This window comes from Plectropomus leopardus, chromosome 4 (assembly GCF_026936395.1).
Source record: "Plectropomus leopardus strain MGB_pleo_1.0 chromosome 4, ASM2693639v1, whole genome shotgun sequence".
Lineage (NCBI taxonomy): Eukaryota > Metazoa > Chordata > Actinopteri > Perciformes > Serranidae > Plectropomus > Plectropomus leopardus.
The window spans coordinates 37,630,651-37,653,566 of NC_142179.1; the positions used below are offsets into that span (position 1 = coordinate 37,630,651).

General features: G+C 39.0%; 1 protein-coding gene across 1 annotated transcript in view; it reads right to left on the reverse strand.

Annotated features, from left to right (window-relative positions):
* The window catches only part of adgrd2 (adhesion G protein-coupled receptor D2), a 54,169-nt gene extending 33,000 nt beyond the window's left edge, over positions 1–21,169 (reverse strand). Inside the window, exons 1-10 of the mRNA XM_042488886.2 lie at positions 20,774–21,169; positions 20,459–20,516; positions 19,079–19,318; positions 18,361–18,990; positions 14,991–15,113; positions 10,747–10,841; positions 9,462–9,752; positions 6,119–6,230; positions 1,397–1,531; positions 921–1,029 (exon numbers count right to left, since the gene is read on the reverse strand). Of these exons, the coding sequence (XP_042344820.2) occupies positions 921–1,029; positions 1,397–1,531; positions 6,119–6,230; positions 9,462–9,752; positions 10,747–10,841; positions 14,991–15,113; positions 18,361–18,990; positions 19,079–19,318; positions 20,459–20,516; positions 20,774–20,818 (1,838 nt within the window). The 5' untranslated portion in view covers positions 20,819–21,169. The remainder of the gene's footprint in view (positions 1–920; positions 1,030–1,396; positions 1,532–6,118; positions 6,231–9,461; positions 9,753–10,746; positions 10,842–14,990; positions 15,114–18,360; positions 18,991–19,078; positions 19,319–20,458; positions 20,517–20,773) is intronic.
* Between the last annotated feature and the right edge of the window lie 1,747 nt (positions 21,170–22,916).

Genomic DNA, 22,916 nt, shown 5'->3' on the forward strand with positions numbered 1-22,916 from the left:
CAAGTATACACATTATAAAAAAGGACACAAATGCTAGAATATGTAAAATAGTTTTACTCCAAGAGAGAAATAAAAATATAAAATCTTAACTTCATTTGCAAGCAAATTAGCGAATTATGCTTTGAAAACAAATTTCTCAACACAATGACTCCTTGAGTTGAGTTGAGTAACATTTTAGATGAAGATTCTTTAACATCCCCATATAAACCGTCATTTGATTTGTTTAGACCAACTGTCATGCAAACGTGAGCAAAAATGCTGTTTAAAATGCACTAGAGTTCTTATGTCAGCTAACAATCGCTTGTTAACGTTGTGGAAGGGTAGAATCATCCCTGATCTCATAGGGACAGGGGCAAACACACCGCAGTTTAAGAATACACAGGCATATTGAGGAAACATTTTCATCAATTTAAAGACACATGCACAGCACGCCCTGTGAATCCCACAACACAACACATTAAGAAAATGCTGCAAATACCACATACGTAAAGAAAATGTACAACAATACGTTATAACAAGACCAAAGTGATTTCAGAGGACACTTATTAGTGATGCACACATTCAGACGTGATTGTTTTGGCTGCAGTTTGTGACTTATGTTACTATTGCCCGTAAGTAGTGCTGGAAAATGAGCTAAAATGTACCTGTTTTTACTGCAGTCAAGCCAGCCTCTTCTCCGAAAAAGACAGTCTAATAAGCCGCCACCTTGTTTGGTTGTTTGTGTATATGATATGTATTATAGTAAGAGCATGTCAGAGCTGACTTCAGAATAAAAGCTCAGTTCAGGTGAATCACATTAATTCAACAAGTCAGTCTGTCATATATAAATGATCCAATAAATATATAAATAAATAAATATATGAATGAATCATGAAAAGAATAAGTGTTCATTTCCAGCTGCACTTATACTTTTATGTTACCTCTGGCTACCATCAGTGACAGTAGGAACCATGGTGATGTTCTCCTCGGGATTGAAAAGGGGCCGCAGAGATGCATACCACGTGTTGACCAACGTGAGCTTCTGGAAGCCTGCACTTTCAACACAACAGCAACAGGAGGCTTTCTTTAGCTCACAGCAGACAGCCAAATAAAACAGTAGCCCAAAGAAGAAAGCCCAAGAAAAAATGTAGTTAATTTACTATCACTTATTGTTCAGAATGAATAGTTGTTTCAAAGCCCAACAATGTGCCTCCATCTGCACTTCACTGTAAGACCTTGGGAGTGTAAGTAGGTAAATCCATGCTGCACATTCACAAGTTTGTCGTTCAAGATTTAAATGTGTGTTCTCTCTTTGCAAACACTCAGCATTGTGATAAATAAGTCTGAATAAGTGACTGCTTTAAGTGCAAGTGGAGGAAGATGGTGAAGTGAAGAAGGTTCTCGCAGCATTTCCTACCGTTGTTATGGAGATCTTGTATCTTCTGATGCGGGACTGAAATGCAATCTTGGCTGGTGTGTTTCTCTGTCTCTGGCCCACAGAAGCTCGATACTCCTGATCCGTCCTGCAGCCTCTGCTGCTGCACCTCCAGCTCTGAGAACACAGGATGACAAAAAGCAAACATTTACTGTATAATTTAAACTGTTTGGCACATTTACATGCTATTCATTCTTCATTTTTTGATAATTTGGGCTGTGTTTATAAATATGGCATACATTTCTGCAAGATTGTGTATTTTTGTTTAATCTTTGAATTTCCAGCTCAGCTCCTACAAAAAGTCGAAAATACACTGTGGAAACAAAAATGTTACATTCAGATTGTTAAGATAAAAAAAATGCGCCATTGAAACCCATTCAAACTGACATTTTTGATCCCACAGCCATCAAAGCATAAAAACATGCATTGTATTATTTCTGGGTGTCATTCTGGGCTCTTGCCTTGGAATTGGTCTACTATTTACTATTTACCACCTGATGACTTTTTTTTTGTAATTTATTTATTTATTTTTAATTTGTTTTACCTTATATGGCATAGGAGAAGACACATGCTATTTCCACTAAGTGCACTATCAAAATCAATGTTGCTGCTAATCACTGACATATCCCAGGCTGTGGTAAACAAAAAATAATAATCTATTTTGCATGCCGTACATAAAATATAATTCTTTTTTTTTAATCTCAAAACATAGTGGCATCATGACAAAAACATGGTATTTAAAGGGTTACATTTCTGAAAAATAATATCAATGTATAAAAAAATTTTAAAACCTCATTTTGAAAAGTGCATTTTGTGTGCAGAGCTATGCAAGTGTGTGTTATATTAAAGTGGGCCTTTAGGGTTAATGAGCCTCAAATCTTTGAAACCTGGATGGACAACAGTTTTTCTTGTGGTGCATTCAGATGCCTTTCACAAGTATTTAAACATTTTTTACCCGGTTTCATTCTTTTCAAAGAGATGGAAAAAGACAATTAACAAATTGCTGGAAACTGGTAAAAGGTGACAAGAAAACAACCAGAAAATTATTGTTAAAAAATGTACAAAATCATCCACAAAAAAGGGAGGAAATGTCCAGAAACTATATTTCTTATTATTAGAATCATATATTCAAAACGTGTTGCAAAATATTTAATTTATTTATTTGATTTATTTTATAGGCACTTTTTTTTTTGCAAATTTTCAGCCAATTTTTTAAAATATATTTTTACTGATTTGTTGCTCATTCCTTGTTAAGTTACCCATTTCTTCTTGTTTTTGAGGGAAATCAAGCCCCTCAAGAAAGTGTATCTTATGTCACATCTTTAGAATAATAGTCTTTTATCAGTCCAGTCAAATCAATACTGATGGTGTTAGAAATGTTGTATTGTATATCCCTATCAATATCAATGTAAAATGTAAAAAATAAGTAAATGTAACAAAACAAAAAACGTACGTATTTTGTGTCACATCATAATATCTTTACAGTGCATATTGTCTCATGTTATATTTATAAAACAGCAAAACTTTCTGAGCTTCCCACCATACAGTTTTACATCAATATCCACAACATCATAACAACAGTAGCGGTCTGAATATCTATCAAGATTGATTACAGTTTTTCTTAGTTGCTTTGGTACATTTCTCGAATCATTCTAGACATCTGATGATTGAGGTCACAGTTGTTCCGCCAACATTTGGCTGCACCAATGCTGCAACATTGTGTTGTGCTCCGGCTATATATATATATACCTGCCAGGTGATGGTTCATGAGATGCACCTTTGAGCTATTTCAGAAAACTGGTTGGTCATTGGTTAATCTAATGCTTCACACATTTCCCTTCGTTAGAGAAAGTCAAGATTCACCTGCGAGCAATTTACCAATTCAGGACAGTTTTAGAAAAAAAGTCTTATTGAAATGTGTAGAAATATGCTTGACATATTATGACAACTGGTTCAACCATTTTGCATATAAAGACTTGCAATGAACTAATGCCTAAATGTTGTGGACGGTGAGACTAGTCAACAGAGACCCATTATAATACATTTTGATCAAAATGACATAAGCAATTGATAATGTAGGAAACAGCAGAGAATTGTATATAATCATTTGCAAGGATGTACCAGAGCATTTGCAACTTGTTCAAAGAAATGAGAAACTGCTTTTTTGATATGCACAAGTGACACAATGATTTGAAGACTGAACAAGTAGTTTTGAGAATTTCAATTCTGATCTAAGAAATGTACCAAAGAGACTTAGAAAAACTGTAATTTGAGCTGAAACAGTGTAACCATGGCAACTTTATCATATTTCTGCTGGGTTTTAAGAAGTCAGTACTTTATTTTATCTCAGGAATCTACTTGAAATGTTTTTTTTTTTACTACGTCCTTAAGAACAATGCTGAGGTGAGGAAAATTAAAAGAAAAATAACGTTCCTTTAAAAGTTTCATGAACAAATCCTAACAATGCAAGCGACAAGTGGTGTGCTATGTCTCATTCCATTATTTCAAAAGTATTTCTAGAATTACAGTATGCCTCCATCACTGTATGTAAACAGTGGCGGACAAAAGAAAAGATAGATAGATAGATAGATAGATAGATAGATAGATAGATAGATAGATAGATAGATAAATAGAGAGATAGATAGACAGAGGGATGGACAGACTGACAGACAGACAGATAGATAGACAGATAGACAGATAGATAGATAGGTAGACAGATAGATTACAAATTGAAGATAAAACTTCAATTTGTTCATATCTTCAAATTGAAGATATGAACTTAGTACACTTTTCAATATATTTCAGAATCTTTACTAACACCTGATTTATTTCATACTGTCACATTCAGCAACATTAATTGTTTGATCATGACGACATTGCTAAAAATAGCTTCCATTGTTTATGACTTTGTTCAGAGATCTCAGCAGCGACCCATGCTGTATAGTTTTGTCTAGAGATAAACTCTGCTAACATATGCAAATATATGGTAAATGGTAAATGGATTGTACTTGTAAAGCGCTTTTCAGGTCTTATTGACCACTCAAAGTGCTTTCACACTACATTTCACATTCACCCATTCACATACACATTCACACACTGGTGGCCGAGGCTACCGTACAAGGTGCCACCTGCTACTGAGTAACCACTCACACACACTCGCACTCTGATGACGTGGCATCGGCAGCAATATTCTTCAATAAAACCGTTAAACATATCTTGTTGATAATGTGGTGCTTGCTAGTGAAACAGGTATTATGGATGGATGACATATTAAATTAAATAATAGGTATGATCAACTGAATTTGTCTTGGAGCATGCATGTATATATATATATATATATATGTGTATATATATATATGTGTATATATATATATATATATAGGGTTGTTATGAGGGTTTTAGGACAGAGGGATGTTGTATGCTGTAAAGCCCCCTTTACAAATAAAATTGAATTGAACGGAATTGAAATGTAGACATTTAAACAATCATTAATGTATCTTTTGTAATGATTTTAATCCCAGTCTGATTTATATCATCATATCATGCTCATTTTAAATTTTGCATAAATCTATGAATACTCACATTAATAAGAGATGCACCTACCAAAGGAAGCACAGTGTATAGCATGAAGTTATTTGTATGAGCATTCCTCTAGAAAGCTGCACAGTAGAGGTCAACTACTCGGCCTGTTCCTGATAGGCACATTTTGAATGTGAACTGCTCGGATGACATGAGTATAAAATGAAGCAGATGCAACACCAGCTTTGGAAATGAACTTTTTTATCCACCTGCCATTGTGGCTGGTGCTGATCTCAAACCCTTAAAACCCTGTAAAACACAAATACAGCCAGGGCTGGGCGATATGGAGACAGTCAAATATCAATGTATTGTTGACCAAATAACTCAATATTGATATTGTGAAAGTATTTTACGGTTGATTGTCACAAATTTAGGCCTGAGAGTTTGGAAGTCTTTCAGTGGGACATTCAGCATGACAACGACATTCATGTAATATAGCAAACAAGCTAACTGTGCTAATGATGTATCAGGAATGTGCAACAACAGTTTTTGTCAGCTCTAGATATAAAACATAAGCCAGACACTATCGTACTATGTCTGAGTCTGACGGGGCAGCTGCTAAAACACACACACACACACACACACACACACACACACACACACACACACACAAATAGACTGCTCAATTTTGAGGAATTACAGTCAACTAAGGAGTCTTTGACTGATGATTCAAATGTGAGACTATACATATATACAGCCCTATACATATATACACAATAACATTTTTGATTTAAAAAATTGTCCGTGATGTGGATACAATAACTAAGTGAGTAAAGGTGAATAACAGAAGAACTGCAACAGTCTGGGAGGTTCAGAAAATTACATCACTTTACTTTGTTTACATTCAATATAAACACACACACACACACACACACACACACACACACACACAAATTTAAAAAAAATCCCCGAAATTCTACACACTGGCCCTTTAAAGTTCAAATTTGGTATTTTTACTTCAGAGCAGCCAGTTTTACTGTCATGATGCACCCAGAAATGTATCAAACATGTTACCCCTTAGTATCAAAATTCCTTTGCTATATTAATTTCAGTTTTTAATATGTCAGTGTGTGTGTGTGTGTGTGTGTGTGTGTGTGTGTGTGTGTGCACGCGCGTAAGACTCACTGATGTTGGGTTTGTGAATTGTCAGGTGATCTGTCTTTGCCATCAAGCGAGGGCTCAGGCTGGTCACCATGCGGTCAATACTCCTGACCACGTCCATGGGGCCGTTCACCACCTGAATCAAACAGAGCAGCGGCATCTCAACAGCAGCAGCAACATTTTTCCACTCGGTCAAAGCTAAAGAGTTACATTTCAAAATGACCATTAAAGTGTCACACACTGGGGAAATGCTTTCAGCACAGTTAACTGTTTGCCAGGGTCTATGCACAGTTTGGCTGAAGAGGGCACACACAGTTCAATAGATTGGCCAATAATGACAGGCACAATTGTGGTTTTTGCCACTGTCTGCTCTGAAACCCCTCCTTCTGAATTCAACATGCCGCACTAAGAGCCGAGCCTTGGAGACAGAGCTGCAAGCAGAGCGAGGGAGGTTTGTAGATGAGTAGAGTGCTGCTCATCCATTGAGCCTGGGCTGAGGTGGCCTTGGAGGCTGGGGGGTGGGGGTGGGGGGTGGGGGGTAAGAGAAACACAACACTTGTCATAATGCAACCTGATCAAGTTGCACACATCAATAGTGCAGAAGTGACAAAAAAAAGACTTGGTGACAGAGTTTGGAGAGAACCCAATATACCAACTGTGTTCTGGGTTAGAGGAGGGTTTCCTTTTTGAATTCTGCTATTGATCAGAAAGTCACGATGTGAGAAATCGGATAATTAATCTGTGTCTTAATTCAACATGTATGGAGGCAGATACAGCATTTGTCACTGTATTCTGGTAACTTGTGATCACTCCATCATTCCAGTGCTGGTGAGGAGCTGTTATAATAGTGTATCTATATAAAAATACTGCCCTCTAGTGTTTTAGCGCAGAAACAGCAGTTGTCTGTCTGTCTGTCTGTCTGTCTATTATCTGATGGAATATCATTCAAGCCCTGATTCATCATACTGGCATATTCTACTCAGACTAAGGTCATAGTGCAGGGATACTCAACTTGCTTTGCGTGGGGGCCGCTTTGGCCAGGTAGTCTCAGCAGCATCATTCATGTTTCTAGGATTTTAGGACATTTGTCGAATTTTAGGACGTTTTAGGAATTTAAAATGATTCTAAGATTTTAGGACATTTTTATACATTTTAAGGTTGTTTCAAAGATTTTATGACGGGATTTAAGGGGAGGTTTCAAGATTTTAGGAGGGAGGTATCCTCCACTAGAATGTATTTTAATAAACAAGCTTGATGCTGTTTTATAAACCCTGCCACCTTATGTATACTAAAAGTACAGATTTGGCCCACAGGCCGTAAGTTGAGTATCACTGCCATAGTGGAACCAAGCGTGTTTTAAGTATTTTGGTTATATTTACATGCATTTCGCATGTGAGGTTAATCATTGTGCTAAGCTGCATGTTGACAAAGAGAGCTGTGTGAGGAGTTCTGAAAAGGTGAACTCGGTATGGACACCAAGAACAAGTATGCCCATCAGAAAAGGACCATTCAGCCTGTAAAAACAGCTCTGGCTCAGGAGGATTTTTCAAAAGTCTGAGAATATTAACACTGATGATGTCATTAGGTTCACCTTGGCGTGAGTTTGGGATAGCATTCTAAGCAGTAAGTCACAACAAAAAGCTTTCAAAAATAACCCTTGAAAACAAGAATTTGAAATATGAACTAAAACAGGCATGCATTACCTTGACTTACTTAAGCAGGGACGGAACTGTTGTGAAAGGGTGCTGGGGAGCGTGGGGACTGAGAATGATCTCAGTATACGGGTGGAGGATGTAGTTTTTCAATTTGTTAGAAAAAATATTAAATTCAAGAACTCATCATAATTATTTGGTAGCTGCCATGATAACTTGTAGTGCATTCATGATATCAAAATCTATTTTGTTGTAGATGTTCAATCTTGGGGGGGGGGGGTTGAAGAAACTGAGGACTTGGGGAGGGATTATAGGGTTTGGGGTGAGGTTTATTTTCTCTGCCTCTTACAACCCTTTCCCACTAACATGAAACTGGTTCTGTTCCAGTCCCCACACCTAACTTTGAACCAGTTAGAGCATTTTGACCAAAAATAAATCAGTTCAGAACCTGAAAAATTGGTTCTCAGCTGAAATCAGCGAACCATGACGACAGCAGAACATCTAGGATTTTAGGACATTTCTAGTTGTTTCTTAGTATGTTTCTAAGATTTTAGGAGGTTTGTAGGTTTTTAGGATTTAGGATCTGAACACTCATAATCTGAAGATTGAAAAAGTTGGTTCTCAACTGGATTAAAAAAACAGCAGGTTTTGCTTGACCTGAATGCGAACCGTGAAGAAATCTGTTGTCATATTCTACAGGCTGAGAAGAGAGGATGGAGAAGGTAACAATAGAGAAGTGAAGTTAGAAATCTTTACAAAAAAGCCTGCATTGGTCTCATTTATAGTTGTTTCATGCCTGTTTCTTGGATAAAAACAAATATCTGTAATAATAGAACAAAAGTTTGCAGGTAATCAATGTAATCAATAATTTTGCTTCTACTGTTTTTTTTTGTTTTTTTGTTCTGCACTGTGAAACACCTTTCGTTGATGATGCATCCTTAAATACATAATTGGACATGTGGGCTGGTTCATTACATAGCACAGAGGTTCCAAGTAGGGATGGGTGGTATACCAGAGTCTTTATAAATCCCAACAGTGTGACTGTCAATACCATCAAAAATACTGACCCTCATCTTTCTATTAACTTCATATTGCAAGGCTGTAATGAGGATGTTTTGTATGCAGTGCGCATCATGTGCCAGAGGTCAGTGTATTGCAGCAGGCAGCTGAGCTGACTGTGGGCGGTAAAGAGAATGTTATAAGACTGTAAACAGCTGGTGACAACTGTCAACATTGTTGTGCTTACCAAGAGAGAACAGAGAAACTGCAGGAAAACACATCTAACCATGTGAATTAAGGAATTATATCGAACAAACCCTGTGCCGACCAGGGGTATATGCAGAGCCATTGTATTCAAGGATAGAGCCGAACACTGATACAGTCATAAAATGTACACCTCAATGTCATTCTGGGAAAGTATGAAGGTATGAGTCTAGACCAGTTCCAAGAATCCTGAATGTTACTGGTTCAAGAACCAGAGCTTATTTGTCTGAGACCCTAAAATTCAATGACTGGGTAATGGCTGAAAATTTAAATTTAAAAATGCTCTAATATCCCCCTATACTCCAAAAGAAATAATCAAAATGATTTTTTTTCTAAATCTATGGAATTTTGCACGGACTTGCAAACTCTATATGCATCTTCAGTGAGGAGCCCCACATGCATCAGGGCTAAAGAAAGAATGAGAACATGCAGTTCTATTTGAAATGTGCCACCTCTTTGATGGCCTGCCACTTGAGGGCGTTGTCCTCACTGATGAGGCTGTCGGCGACGCTGATGAAGTGCTGGCTGAGCTCCTGGATGTCGGCCTGGCTGTGGTTGGTGCTGTGAGTGGGAGGCTGTGCGGGGACGTCAGCAGCCAGAGACAGCAGCTGGATGAGGGACACCATGTCTGTTGGTTCCAATCCCTCCTGCTGTGTATCCTTCAAGGCCTGGACAGAGACGTCCAGCAGGGCAGAGGCTTGGGCCAGGCTGCTCAGCCCTGATGGCTGCTGCCCCAGTGCTGCCTGGGGAACAAGAGAAACACTCTGTCCAACTGAGCTACATGACCTCTTACATGTTATCATCACAGAGTTTAAATAATTTGATTAAATATTTCTTGTGCCATATGTGAGTAGTGTTGGGGAGCTGTTTAAACTTAAACTTAAACTGAGATCTAAAGTTTCAGCCCTGTTAGCACATGGAACAACATAAATTTTCTTGTGCTGCATTCAGATGCCTTTTAACACTTCTCAGTTTTCAAATATATGGAAAAAGCATAATGAGCAATATGTCCAGCGATCTGCAAAAAAACCCTGCCGTAAATATCTGCACACAACATTAAGCTTCTACTGCCTAAGCCTATAGAAGCCTAGCAAACCCCCATAACATTATGTGTCAGATTTACATTTAAATTATTTTCCAATGCAGAAACCAGAGTTTGTAAAAAGGGGGGAAATGAAAAAAAATAAAATAAAAACGATGCTCTGTGTCTTGATTGAAGACAATTACCTTACTCTACTGTATGTTAGGTGTGATAAAGCCTTTGAAACCTGATCAAACTGCTTTGATTTCTTTCAGAAACATGGGAAGAAACTTAATACCACATGGCCCTAATAATAAGAAGAAATGAGACTTACAAACTTAAGAAAAAGGAAAGTAGCACAAAAAAGTGCATAGAATTGAACAATACATGTATCATTTTTTTTCTGACATAAGTTTAAATATACATTTAGAATGACTTTAAATACTTTTTTCTGGACATTTTCACCCTTTTTTTGCTTTGTCACCTTTAACTAATTTTCTTGCAATCTGTGGGACAAATCTTGTCAAGTTGGTCATTGCCTCTTTCCCCAATGTTTTAAAAGAAATCAAACAAATTTGCACACATTTCATAGAGTTAAGAGTTTTAAAAATCAGTTTGGTCGCAAAAAGCAGATGAAAACTTTTAAGGAGTGATATCTCTAGATAAGTGGTAGAAGAAGGGCAGTTATGCTAGGTGAGGATGCATGGGTGGTCTACCTGGCTTTTGTTGGAGAGCTTCATCAGATGGTTCATAAAGGCTGTGGGCTGTGAATTCTGAGAATCACTCATCTGCTTCATCTTCATGTAACGCTCTATGCCAAAAACAATAAAACATCAGTGAGGATGACATAATGGCAGGGGGGTCTGCTGCTGAAAGAAACTCATCGCTCAGCTGGAAGAGTTCATTCTGCAGCCTGCTAAAGTGCCCACATTAAAACATTCAACTCTCAGCAGAGCCTGATCTCTGACCTGCCGGGGATTCCCCTCTCTGAAAAAGAATAGTTCAACAACTACATGACCATTTGTAATTCCGTTATCACTGCCATGTTAAATTGAATTTGTTTTTCACGCATATCTCCCCAAAAATGGCAAACACACTGATTTACTGATCGATTGGGGTCCACGTTCAACAATAGTAAAACTTTATCAGAGGATCTGTTCTGATCACACAAGTCTTATTTAACCAGTTGTTTGCTCTGTGCTTCACAAACACATGCATTTTTATTTTTTTGGAAGAATATTAACAGTAAACTTAAGGCAAAACACAGGGCAAAAGAACAAAATGACAAAAAGCATTTGGTGTGCAAATAGACACAGCAATAACTAAGGGCGACAGAGTAGGAGGACACAATGTTCAAAAAGACTTGCATGATAAAAAAGAAAAAGAAAACAAAAAGTATACAAAACAAGAAAGTGGGTGGATGGGCGTAGGGGGGCTATTGAAAAATGATGGAGAAATACAGGGCATTGTGTTATGAAGACCTTGGTGCAGGGGCAGAACATGAAGGGGGCTTCTTGGGTCTCTCTGACTCGACCAGCAAAATCACTGTAGTGAATGTTCTAACTGGTGACATATCTCAAAAGTAAGTGTCCAGGCTGCCTTAAAATGTTAAGTTGTCTGAATTTGAGCAAACAAGTGGAGGTAATTTGTAATGATTCAACTTGTTCTCTCAAATCATGGATCCAACAGCTGATGGTTCGACAGCAGCACAGTGAGACAGACAACAGAGCGCAGCTTCACAGCACCAAAGTGTCTGAATGAACAAACAGCCAAATAATCAGCGGTGGAAAGTGCCTTCTTTAGACTTATAAAGATTTCTTTGTTTTAGTTTCAGGTTCAGTCAGGCTTTGAATTATTTAGAAACAGCAGGGCGCATCACTCCATGTCTCATCCAGCCACTCGCGCTGAGCTCTCATTATTATTACCAAAAGTAGTGCTTTGGGGGCCCGGAGCCACATGCACATTGCCTTATTTTCAACCTTTCTCTAACTGGGAATGTTGGCAGAGTGTTAACAGCTATAAAAGAAGTAGGCCTACTAAAAACCTTTTTTTTTCAGGTAAAATGATCAATAGCAAAGAGCAGAAGTTCAAGTCAGAGTCCCGCAGTCAGGATTGCAATTATACTAATTACTAACAACTGCTAATATTTTCACATCAGAATAATTCATTATTATTCTGGCTAGTAAAAAAAAAAAAGAAAAGGTTTTTGAGGTAACCTACACATTTAATTTTTCAGTGATAGAAATGTGAACTTTGAATGAATGAAAATGTGCTAGACTGTATTAAAAGCATCAAAATAGAGCATGATTATAAAAACAAACAAACAAAAAAAATTGTTCCCCCGGATTCCCCCGGATCCCCACTACAGAGATGCAGGCTAATGGGTGATTAAGCCCATTGCATCAAAATCTCACTCCAGCCAGTACCCAAAGCTGGCAACCCTGTGGAGAGGTGATGTATGGCAGATGTTGTTTCAGGTTTGTGAATCTGCAGCTGTAGCACCTATAGCAGGCCAGTATCTCTGAAGTGGTGAGGTAAGGTGAGGTGACTAGCCTCATATGCATTGCTGGCTAGCTGGCTAACATTGGCTGTAAGTATCTCACTGGCTAATATAACTGAGTAGGCTAAATGTTCTTCCATTGGCCTGATATTCAGTTTAGAGTATTGATGATCATATTTACTTGGCATTGTTGGGGATATTAGATTTGCAATTAGAGCAGCTGATATTATTATTGTATGAATTCATATGATGATACCATATGCTGATTTGTTGGCTAAACATTCATTCTGTGAACCCTACTCCAGCATGGTATAACAAAAATAGGTTTTCAGGTTTTCAATTCCTACCCTACCTATGTAAATGCAACTTAAAAATACCACCTCTTTTTAGGTGGCAAGAGTGAGAATTAGTCATCTTTAACATGTTTGTGTTCTGACTTCAAAATGATAATGACAGTTGGAAAACAATTCTATACAATATAAACATAGCACAATAATGTGAGTGTGTTTGGTAGATGATTTCTTTGTTGTAACAATGCTTCTTGGCAATAAATCTTATACCATTGGAAAGCCTGTGTGTTTCCCTTTTAGATGGTGCCACATTTGTAAGGAACATGGATTTGTGGGATGAGAAGCAGAGCTGAGTATGTGGGTTGCACCCATGAAAGATTAGCCAAATCTTCTCTGCCAATGCCAAACAGCTAATGCTGCTATTGACTCTTGTTTAGTGTTGTTTGGTGGATTGGATGATTGAAGTCTGAAGAAACAAGACATATTGGCAATTTAACAATTTATTCATTTAACAAACAGGAACCTCAGTAGCATGTGGAAGAATCATACACAGCCACAGCAGTCTGGCACCTCCTCCTTATGCTTTGTCACCAGCCTGGTCACACACTGCTGTGGGATGGCATCCCATTCTTGAACCAGCATTTGTTGCAAGTCAGCCAATGTGGTTGTGTTGGTCACTCTGGCACGATTCTTGGAGCAGACACCAACTAATCACTGTAGCAGGGCCCATGCTCACAAGTGCTGACAATCAGGTGCCAATCAGGCACCTGATTGTCAGCACCTGGGGGTACCAGATGCTCAAAACAAGAGTCAATAGCAACAGCAAGAAAAGCTGTTTTGCATTGGCAGAGAAGATTTGGCAAATTTTTCATGGGCGCAACCCACATACTCAGCTCTGCTGCTCATCAGACAAACGCATTTTCCTTACAAATGTGACACCATTTAAAAGGGAAATAAACAAGCTTTCCAATGGTATAACATTTATTGCCAAGAAGTATTGTTACAATAAAGAAATAATCTACCAAACACAAAGTTCCTTACTTTTTGTGTGTAATTTAGAATGCTAGCTCCACAGAACAATTTCTGTCCTTGGCAACTATTATGTTTTTCGCAAATGATGCGCAGCCCTCTAGACATGCTATTATCTTAAATGGCTTGAAAAATACTGCATCGTTGTCGTAAAAAAAGAAAAATCTCCTTAGGGACACATGCCGAGCACCATCCTAGGTTTGGGCTGAGCCCCAAACGATAACATCTGGCTCTGCCCCTGCCTTGGAGGACACACTTTAAACTTAATAATTAGCTTTTAGTCTTACAAATAAGTGAAGTCAAACAGATTTCAGTCTTTCAGCAGTGGAGAAGACTTTAAAACATAATTTAGACCTCCATCCAAGTGGAATTTATAGAAAAAGGTACGAATGAATAAGTAAGGGATGATTTGGACAGCGAACAAGTCATTATTGCAAGAATGAACCATAACAAGGTGCAAGTTAGTGTAGGGGTCTTGAATCAGCCTGAGGGCATTCATTTTGTAATAATGACCAGCTCACTGTGCGTGATCCTGCTTATTAATATTTTTTGTACACAAAATATTGATTGAAAGATTATTTTATTGCTTATGCTAAGTATCTCCCAACAGTCACAGTATATAAACTGTCTATTATTCATCTTAATGGTCTGCTCTTCAGAAGCAACAGGCCACAGAATGCCATAATTGACCAGTCAGATTCGAGAATTCCACAAAGCTGTGTAAAATAGTACAATACACAATTGACATATTTCACAGACTTTCTTTTTTTCCTGTCAGCAGTTCCTGTGACATTAAGGCTTACATTTATGGAATTTGGATTCAAGGCCTAAGCATTTCTAAAATCCAGGCTTTGGGTAAAAAATCATGAAATTACACTATCTTGTTTCATATGCAAAGTAACTTTAATGTTTTCACTTTAGTGGTATATTTAATATTAAAGTGAATGTTTGAGATCCTATATATTTACTACAGTTTTTTTAACCAACCCAATCACTTCATGAAGGCTAAACCATAGTGTATTTACATTAGATTGTACAATATAATATATCTAGCCACCATTATCACTGCTATACTATCGCTGACATTCACATTTACAAGACAAACCCTGATGTGTTTTAGCAGAATGTGTATGAGGCTCACCTGTGCTGCTCCTACAGATGAACGGCAGTGGATCGGAGCAGTCTGTCAAGCCCAACAGAGGGACCTGGTCTGACCAGCCCTCAAGAGTCCTGCAGCCCTGCAGCTCCATCTGCTGGTGCACTCCTGCTCACACATTCCCATGTTCATACGCATGGTGACACACAAGACAAGAGTCAGCTGAAGCATGTCTAAATATTGAAGAGAAATATATGATCAGTAGATGAGGAAAACGATAATGATCTCATTAAAAAGAACAATGACATAAGGAACATTAAGGAACAGGCATGTCAAACAACAAAAGCCTCTTCAAGCTTGCATTGTTATAGTAAAAAGAAAAAGGACTGACCGCAGCGATCTTGTAAGAGGAAAAGACAGTGGGGGAGTTATTGTTCACTAATGCATGGAGCTCTGTTCTTCCCCACACTGCCCCCGCACTGTTGCAGCTGTGGGAATCCCTCCATCCATCCACCACCCCCCCATCCTGCTTCTCTGACTCCTGACTCACTTTAACTGTCTGTTATCCTAATGTGTTTCTAGAGGTGTCCCTATCACTGTTCAGTCTTGCATTGTTTGGGTTTATGGGCCTTTTTAGGGTGGAATTCATCCTGAATGACTCCAAAACTAAGACACAGGCAAGTTAGAGCAACAGCTAGATTTCAGTTCTACCTGAACTGATCTGGCATCAGATGTAAGCATGTGAGTGTGAACAAAATGTGAACAAAAAAAATAACACGGCAGCAAAATAAGATATAAATGAATGCTGTCCCACAGAGAATAACACAGATGAAAAACAATGCTAAAAGTGTTGACACATACAGTGACAAAAGTCATAAAATATAAAGAAAGAAAGTACAGTATATGCACATTGTGATTAGTGTGTATATGGTATATGTACTGTTAAATGATTAATCGGGTCAAAGGTCAGAAGCTTACAGAGCACATATGATACACACAGCAGTCACAGATACACCCAACTCTCTATGATGCTTTGAGCAAAAAAAGACAAAAGTGGGAGATACAGTATGTTGAATGATGAGTGACTAATGTATGATCATGTTTACAATAAAAGTGGGCTGAGTGGGGGCACAGTCATATTTGGTTTTAAAGATCAAGATAACATTTGCTTTAAAGAATTTTGTAGTACTTTTCCTCACTGACCTTTTAGGAATGGACACAAACTCAGTTTGATTAATGAACAGTTTTGGTAAAGTTAGACTTCTCCATAACAGAGGCTCTAGTAGTTTTTTTTTTTTTTTTGGGGGGGGGGTCTTTAGTCGATGTGAGGGTCTAAGGTCAGAGGGATGTTGTATGCTGTCCTCTGAGGCAAACTGTGATTTGTGATAATGGGCTTTACAAATAAAATTCAATGAAATTGACTCAACTTGACTTATATAAGCATGATGCAAAGATGCAGCATGAGCATCAGCACAGGAATTAAGGATTTTTAAATGTCAGTCTGTCAGTGTGTGACCAGGCTAGTGACAATGTTAGTCTAGCAATTTCTTTTGTTGAACTTTGACAGCAAAGTTCAACAAGGCAAGAAACGTTCAGACAGACAGATTGGAAACAAGCCAACAGTTTATCCAGATTATTTTAGAAGTAAAAATGAAAGGGAGTGCCGGTGAAATAATACGTCTAGTATGGTCTACATAGGCCTATAGGATTTATTGGCATTTGAAACTTCTCCCATGTGCCAAGCATGTAGGAGCACTATTAACAAAATGTTCCCAACCCCTGTCCTAAATCCTACACAGGACCTTTAAGTAATCATTTATTCCACAGTAAACTTTGCATGCCCTGCTATGTTAAATATAGTAATTTAAATGGCTAACTGCAGAGACTATTTTTGACCTGTAACATGTATTGGTCTGTAGGTTAATTTTGCTTCACTTTGGTTTACTGTACGGCACTCCACCTCGCTCTGGTAGAAGCTAGCTACCAGTGTGGGTCATTCAATGTATACATTTCATTTCCACTAAGAACAAACCCAAAAGCATTGTTTTGGGAATATGCTGTCCAACCTCTGGCCACTCTTGCCCCATTGAATAAGCAACTCAATTATGAGCTGTAAACCTCCTTTAGCATAGTTAACTCTTAGCTCTGTTACCACCGGTAGCAGTGTCAGCATGGCTAGTGGTGCTAACAAAGTTAATGCTAAAGGGGTCATAATGAAGCTGCTTACTCACTGGGGCGACTTTAGAGCGAGACTGGTGGGTAGGCATGATGTAGGCACAGTGCATTCTGTCATTCGGCAGACTGCCGAATAATCAGGGTGGCAATTTTCGCTAACTAACTAACAACAGCTCACACTCGACCCAGGTGATGCCAAGCCCCCACGAAGTGCACCAGGCTCTGATGCAAATTTTACATATTGGCCAAAAGTGGAATTACACTCTCCCAGTCCATCAGATGATCCCATGGGCTCAGAAAGACTTTTTCCCATTGATTTACATCAGTAAAGAGACATCTGTAAATCAGTGGATATTTTTTGTGAACATCATAACCCTCGCGAAACGACTCATTTCAGTATCTAGATTTAATCCACCCAGTTCGATAACATTTGGAAAGTCCAAAAGAGCTGCAAGATTAAATTTTATAGACTGAAATCAAGCTAACAAAGTGCTAAACCGTAAGTCAGTCACTCCGCCGGTGGAAATTACCTGTATGGGCACACTCGGCCATGTTTGGCCACTGTAAGTCCAAGTGCCGTATTTTATACCTTAAAAAAGAGCCAAAGAGCAGCTTTCATAGGAAGGAATGGGAGCCCGCCTCCATGACTGTATTCAGACTTTCTTCAATCCAATCATAGGTGGTGCGCATTGCAGAGTGGCAAAGAAAATGAAGATCGAAGACTAGGCAGTGGGCATGTTTCCACATGTTAACGTTTACATCACAAAACATTAAAATTTTAACTCCCAAATAGAGAGCACTTTGAAATGCAGCACTATGGAGTAACAGGTTTTTGGGGTTTTTTTGTATTTCATGTCTGTGTTTTTTTTCTTAAAAATTAACCGCTTAGTCTTGGTTATTGAATGTCAGCTTTTTGAAAGCAAATTTAACCAAAACTGACATCCCTAGTTCCTATGCAATGAATGCTTTGAAATAAAACAAACAAAACTAGCAGTGTCAACTTGCAAAATGTTAAACTTGGCCACACACGGTCCCTGAAACAACCTCCCACCAACAAAGCCCCTTTTAAACAAGGCTAGTATCCTGTCTGAACACTCACTTACAGGTTGTTCTGCCCCTTACAAACAGAGACATTTGGTTGACCCTTTTGGAAAGGATCAATCCTGGTCATCCATGATAAAAGCTGAATTGAAAGAGACAGCCTGTGAAATGGGACTCAACATATAGAATGTGCTCTTACCTGGGCAAAACAGAGGGACCTGCATCTCTTTGACCACTGGGTGGCTGCTTAGATAATTAAGATTCCAATTGAAAAGCACTTCCTGGGTCATCGGTGAACATGCGTTGAGGGCACGGACATGTCTTGTTTCCAGAGAAGTATTCCAAACATTCACGTCAGTAATATTTCCAAAAAAGGGCTCTGTGAAATTCCCTCCAAATGAATCTTGGTCCTGACCCAGAATAAGTATTCCATCCCCATGGATATTCCTGGAAGTGTCTGTGCCTGAGCCCATGTCCTTCCTGTCCCCATCCACATAGATACCCCAGTGGCTGCTGCTCTGCCGCCACGTGACACAGATGTGATGCCAAGCTCCATCATTGGGGAAAGATGCCTTATACGGAAGGTGCTTCCCATGGATGATGAGCGCCAGGAGGATGCGTCCCTGCATGTCCACTTGGCCTCTAAGCTGGAACTCGTTGGTAAAGACAGGAGCAGCATAGGAAAAGATGGTGGACACCTCATTCCACTTTTGGTTCCACTGGACTCGAACACACACACTGATGGACGACAGGGCGGGAAAGGACATGTTGACACGAGCAAAGCCCTGCCGGGAGTCCTTTGGGAAGTTTAGAGCTAAGAACTGTATATCTAAAAGAAGAGGAATATATTAATCAAATTACAGTTTTGTATTTCTTAACTCACTTTATTCGTTTGTAGGTCCACTGATTGCACTCACACTGTTTGGAGAGGGCCACAGGCTTGGAGGCTGCTTTGCTGGGATCCGCGACCCAGATGGGCGGACGAAGTCCAGTCTGACGAAGCAGCTCCAAGACTCCCTCATGCTCCTTTAACTGTTCTGCATTAGCAAGGGAGCTGAACTGGCCTCTGCAGAAGCTGTGAGCTCTGGAGAAAGCCAGCGAGTCATTGACCAGCTGGAAGGCCCAATGGGAGGTTAGATGGACCAGTCTGAGTTGTGCTGGAGAGTGAGACACAGAAAACAATCACAACAGGCATGCATGGAAAATAATGAGACATTAATCTAATATGTAATTACTAGGGCTGTCATATGATCATTTCAATAATAAATCTCGATCAACCATGTGTTTTTATTTAATGTTTAGAATTGCTTTGCATGTCAAAACAGTTTTGATGTCCATAACAACAAGTTAAAGCAAATCTCACTAGACTGTCTTGATTGGGAATCAAATGACAATATTTGCACTATTTAGAAATTCTTGTTTAGTTGCTTTCTCTGAATCGTACAGGTTCTGTATGCATCAAACTATAAAAAATGACTGATCACAACATACCAACCTTTGAATGTAACTTAAACCTGAGCCTTCCATCTTGTGACTGGTCTGCAGTCAGTTTTCACACATTTTGTGAAGCAGAACCAAGTCAACTTCTTGGATTTAGTTTTATCCACAGGTTTATAGTGATTCACACTCTCCAAAATAGTGCTTTGCTGTCTTTGGCAGTGTGACTACCTGCAGACTTCAGTCTGATTAGCTGAACCTGTGCACTCAGCTCATAGGTGGTAGCAATCTTAAGAATGTTTAGTGACCCTGATATGCAGAAATATTCAAATACAATAGGTGAAAATAACATATTTTTACTGTATGCAAAAAAACTGCTTAGCATAAAGTGGACATGTCTGTAAAGGGGAGACAAAAACCTATTTTCATTAGATATCTTGAGGCGAGAGATTAAGGGACACCTTAGAAATAACCATGCCATTTTTCCTTCCCTAAGTTTAGTTTAACTTTGGGGCAATATGTATCCCTCTTCCTGACAAGCTAGCATGACATGTGTGCCACTGGATTCTTCAGGTCTTCTAGTTTCATATGATACTGGTATCATCACCATGGCTGTAAAACTCAGCCTCTTGCAGACAGCAATGTTGGCCAGGATTGCCCGTGATTTATTTAGAAAAAAAAAAAAAAAAAGACAAAAAAAACCAAATTTTAATCGGAATCCAAATAATGTGCTGAAGCTGACAGCGCTAGTATTTCATAATTTATTGATGGATTAAGAAAACTGACAAGAGAAACCAGTATATTATGAATTGAACTGAGATGGCCTCTAAATGGCCACCAAAAGTGATTAACAGTCTCACCATGTGAGTCCCCCACTCTGTCTGACCCAGCATGTGTCGGCTCACTCTCACACACCACCTACAGGAGGAAAAGTAAAGTTTACTTTATTATTTCGTCAGTTACTCTGCAGCATTTGTCCGTAAACATCATGCATAAGTCAGAGTTTATTCTCCATTTGAAAAACAGATAGTTAATGGATTTTTTTGTTAACATAGTTATCATTGTTGTATTTAAATATTCCAAAGTTAATGTATTGAGTAGAACTAACACAAGTTGATTAAATATACTATTTTACATGTCTCTTGTTATGTTATCAAGTATAGAATTGTTATTACCATAAAATAGAAGAGTATAAGTCCGGTACGCAGGGCTCCAGTCATCTCTAAGCCAGTGTAGTCTCCAACTGAAATAAACCACTGACCTTACCTAGAAAATATTTCCGTTGGATCCAGATGAATTTCAATCTTAAAAAAGTAACAAAGAAAATACAAGACCCTATTAGTGTGTCACTCCTTAACAGGTAGTTTTCATAAATTCTTGAGAGAATCTGCTGATTCATTGTTGCACTCTGCCCATTTTCTTCTCAGAGCAGCAGAATGTCTCTTCGCGTAATCTGTGAACAAACTCCATGTGAGGTTTGATCAAACCCAGATCTGGTCCAGACTCCTCATCCAGTACCTTCGCTTGAATACTGACCATATCCAGAGTTTCTGGTCTCCTGACTGGGTGAGAGCCAGCGATCCCAGTGTGTCTGTCCAAGAATCCCAGTCTGTCTCCTGCCTCCCTGCAGACCCCCAACCCCTCCCTCCCATTTTAGTACCCTGAAGCCATTGCCTTTGTCATGCAAATGCAGTAATTTTTTTTAAAAGAAGCCACTTACGCAAGCAGTGTCAAGCATTTGGCACAGAGAGTTCATCAACCGCAGCAGGATGGGAGACATTTTTACCACATAACCCTTCTTTAGCCTTCTATAGCATTCTTGAAAGTAAATGCTATAGAAGTTTATATAGAGTCTGTTTTATGGCTTTACATAATAGGCAATAAAAGATTAGGACTACTCGTGTAATCATTGTACAGTAAACTGTGCAGTTTGACTGTTTGGATGGCTTTCATCTAGCGGATTGTCATGCATGCTTGAAAAGCTTTTGTGTGCCCTCTGACATCAAATGCATGCGTTTTCACAACAGTAATTGTAAAGGTCATAGATTTAAACATTGGACCCCAAATCCAGATTTGGGCAAAAGAGAAAGAAGCTAAAGTTTTACTTTGTGGCTGACTGAAATACACTCAAGACCCTTATCACTTATTTTCCATTACTGACATATATATCATGACTCTTCAGTCTAGAAGCAGCATGACTTATATGATAAACCTGTTCTGATGAGATGGTTTGGTTTGTCATAAGAGACTTTACCTTTCACTCTACAATACAAAATTTGCAATTAAATACCCCACTGGTAAATTTTGAAACTTTTGTGTCTTAAAAAAGGCCAACAAGAGGCTAAATAATACTACAAATTCCGTCACCCCGAACACACCTTTACAGCCTCTTTGTAATAGTGAGGTTGAAGTCATGTGACAGTGGTGTAGTTTGCTGTAGTTTGTTTAGGCCTATAGTGTCATGATTGGCTGCCATGCAGCCTCCCTCCTCCACTTCTGTATGTGTTCTTCCTGTCCGCATATCCTTCTGTGTCTTTCCCAGCAGGCTGGGCCAGGTGCAGGCAATCTCCTGATGAGCTGGTGGAGTACTTATGCTGCGTTCCAATCAACTCGGAAGTCGGCTTCCGACTTGAAAAAGTGCACTGGAATGGCCACTGAAGTCGGAGCTCTGACTCAGAAAGGCGGAGAAAAAAATCTAGCCTGACTTCACAGAGATTCGCTCATCTGACATCACACAAAAATGGCAGCATCCACTGAAAAGCCAAATATTTTCATTAAATATAAAGAATGGAAGAATTTACTTAACATTATGTGTTCACACAGCAATGCTACAGTAGCGTTCGTAAGCTATATATATAGTAGTATATAGCTATATATAGTACGAGTAGAAGGCAATTTGTTTGAGAATACAAATACAATGTAAAATTAAATATATAAAGGCATTTTACCTTACACTGTCAGGGCTAGTGGTTGGACCCAAAAGCAACACAGGGACCGGACAGAGTCTTTCAGAGGCTTTATTGCCAAAAGCGAGCAAAATCACAGTCTCAACAACAAAGTCCACTTTGGTGATCCGCCGAGTCGAACCTTTGAGCTGGCTGAACCGATGACGTGGTTTTGGGCGCGGAACCCACCGGAAGAGCAGAGCAGGTGAGTTGAGTAGAGCAGTCGAATCCACCCCAACGATGGCGGATCTCACCGGAGAGCAGGCTCGCTGAATTCCTCCCTGTCTCAGGGAGCAGGAGGGAGGAAGGCGCAGATCACACTCGGTGCCGGAAATCGGAAGACAGGCCGGATCACCGGGGCAGAGATGAAGTA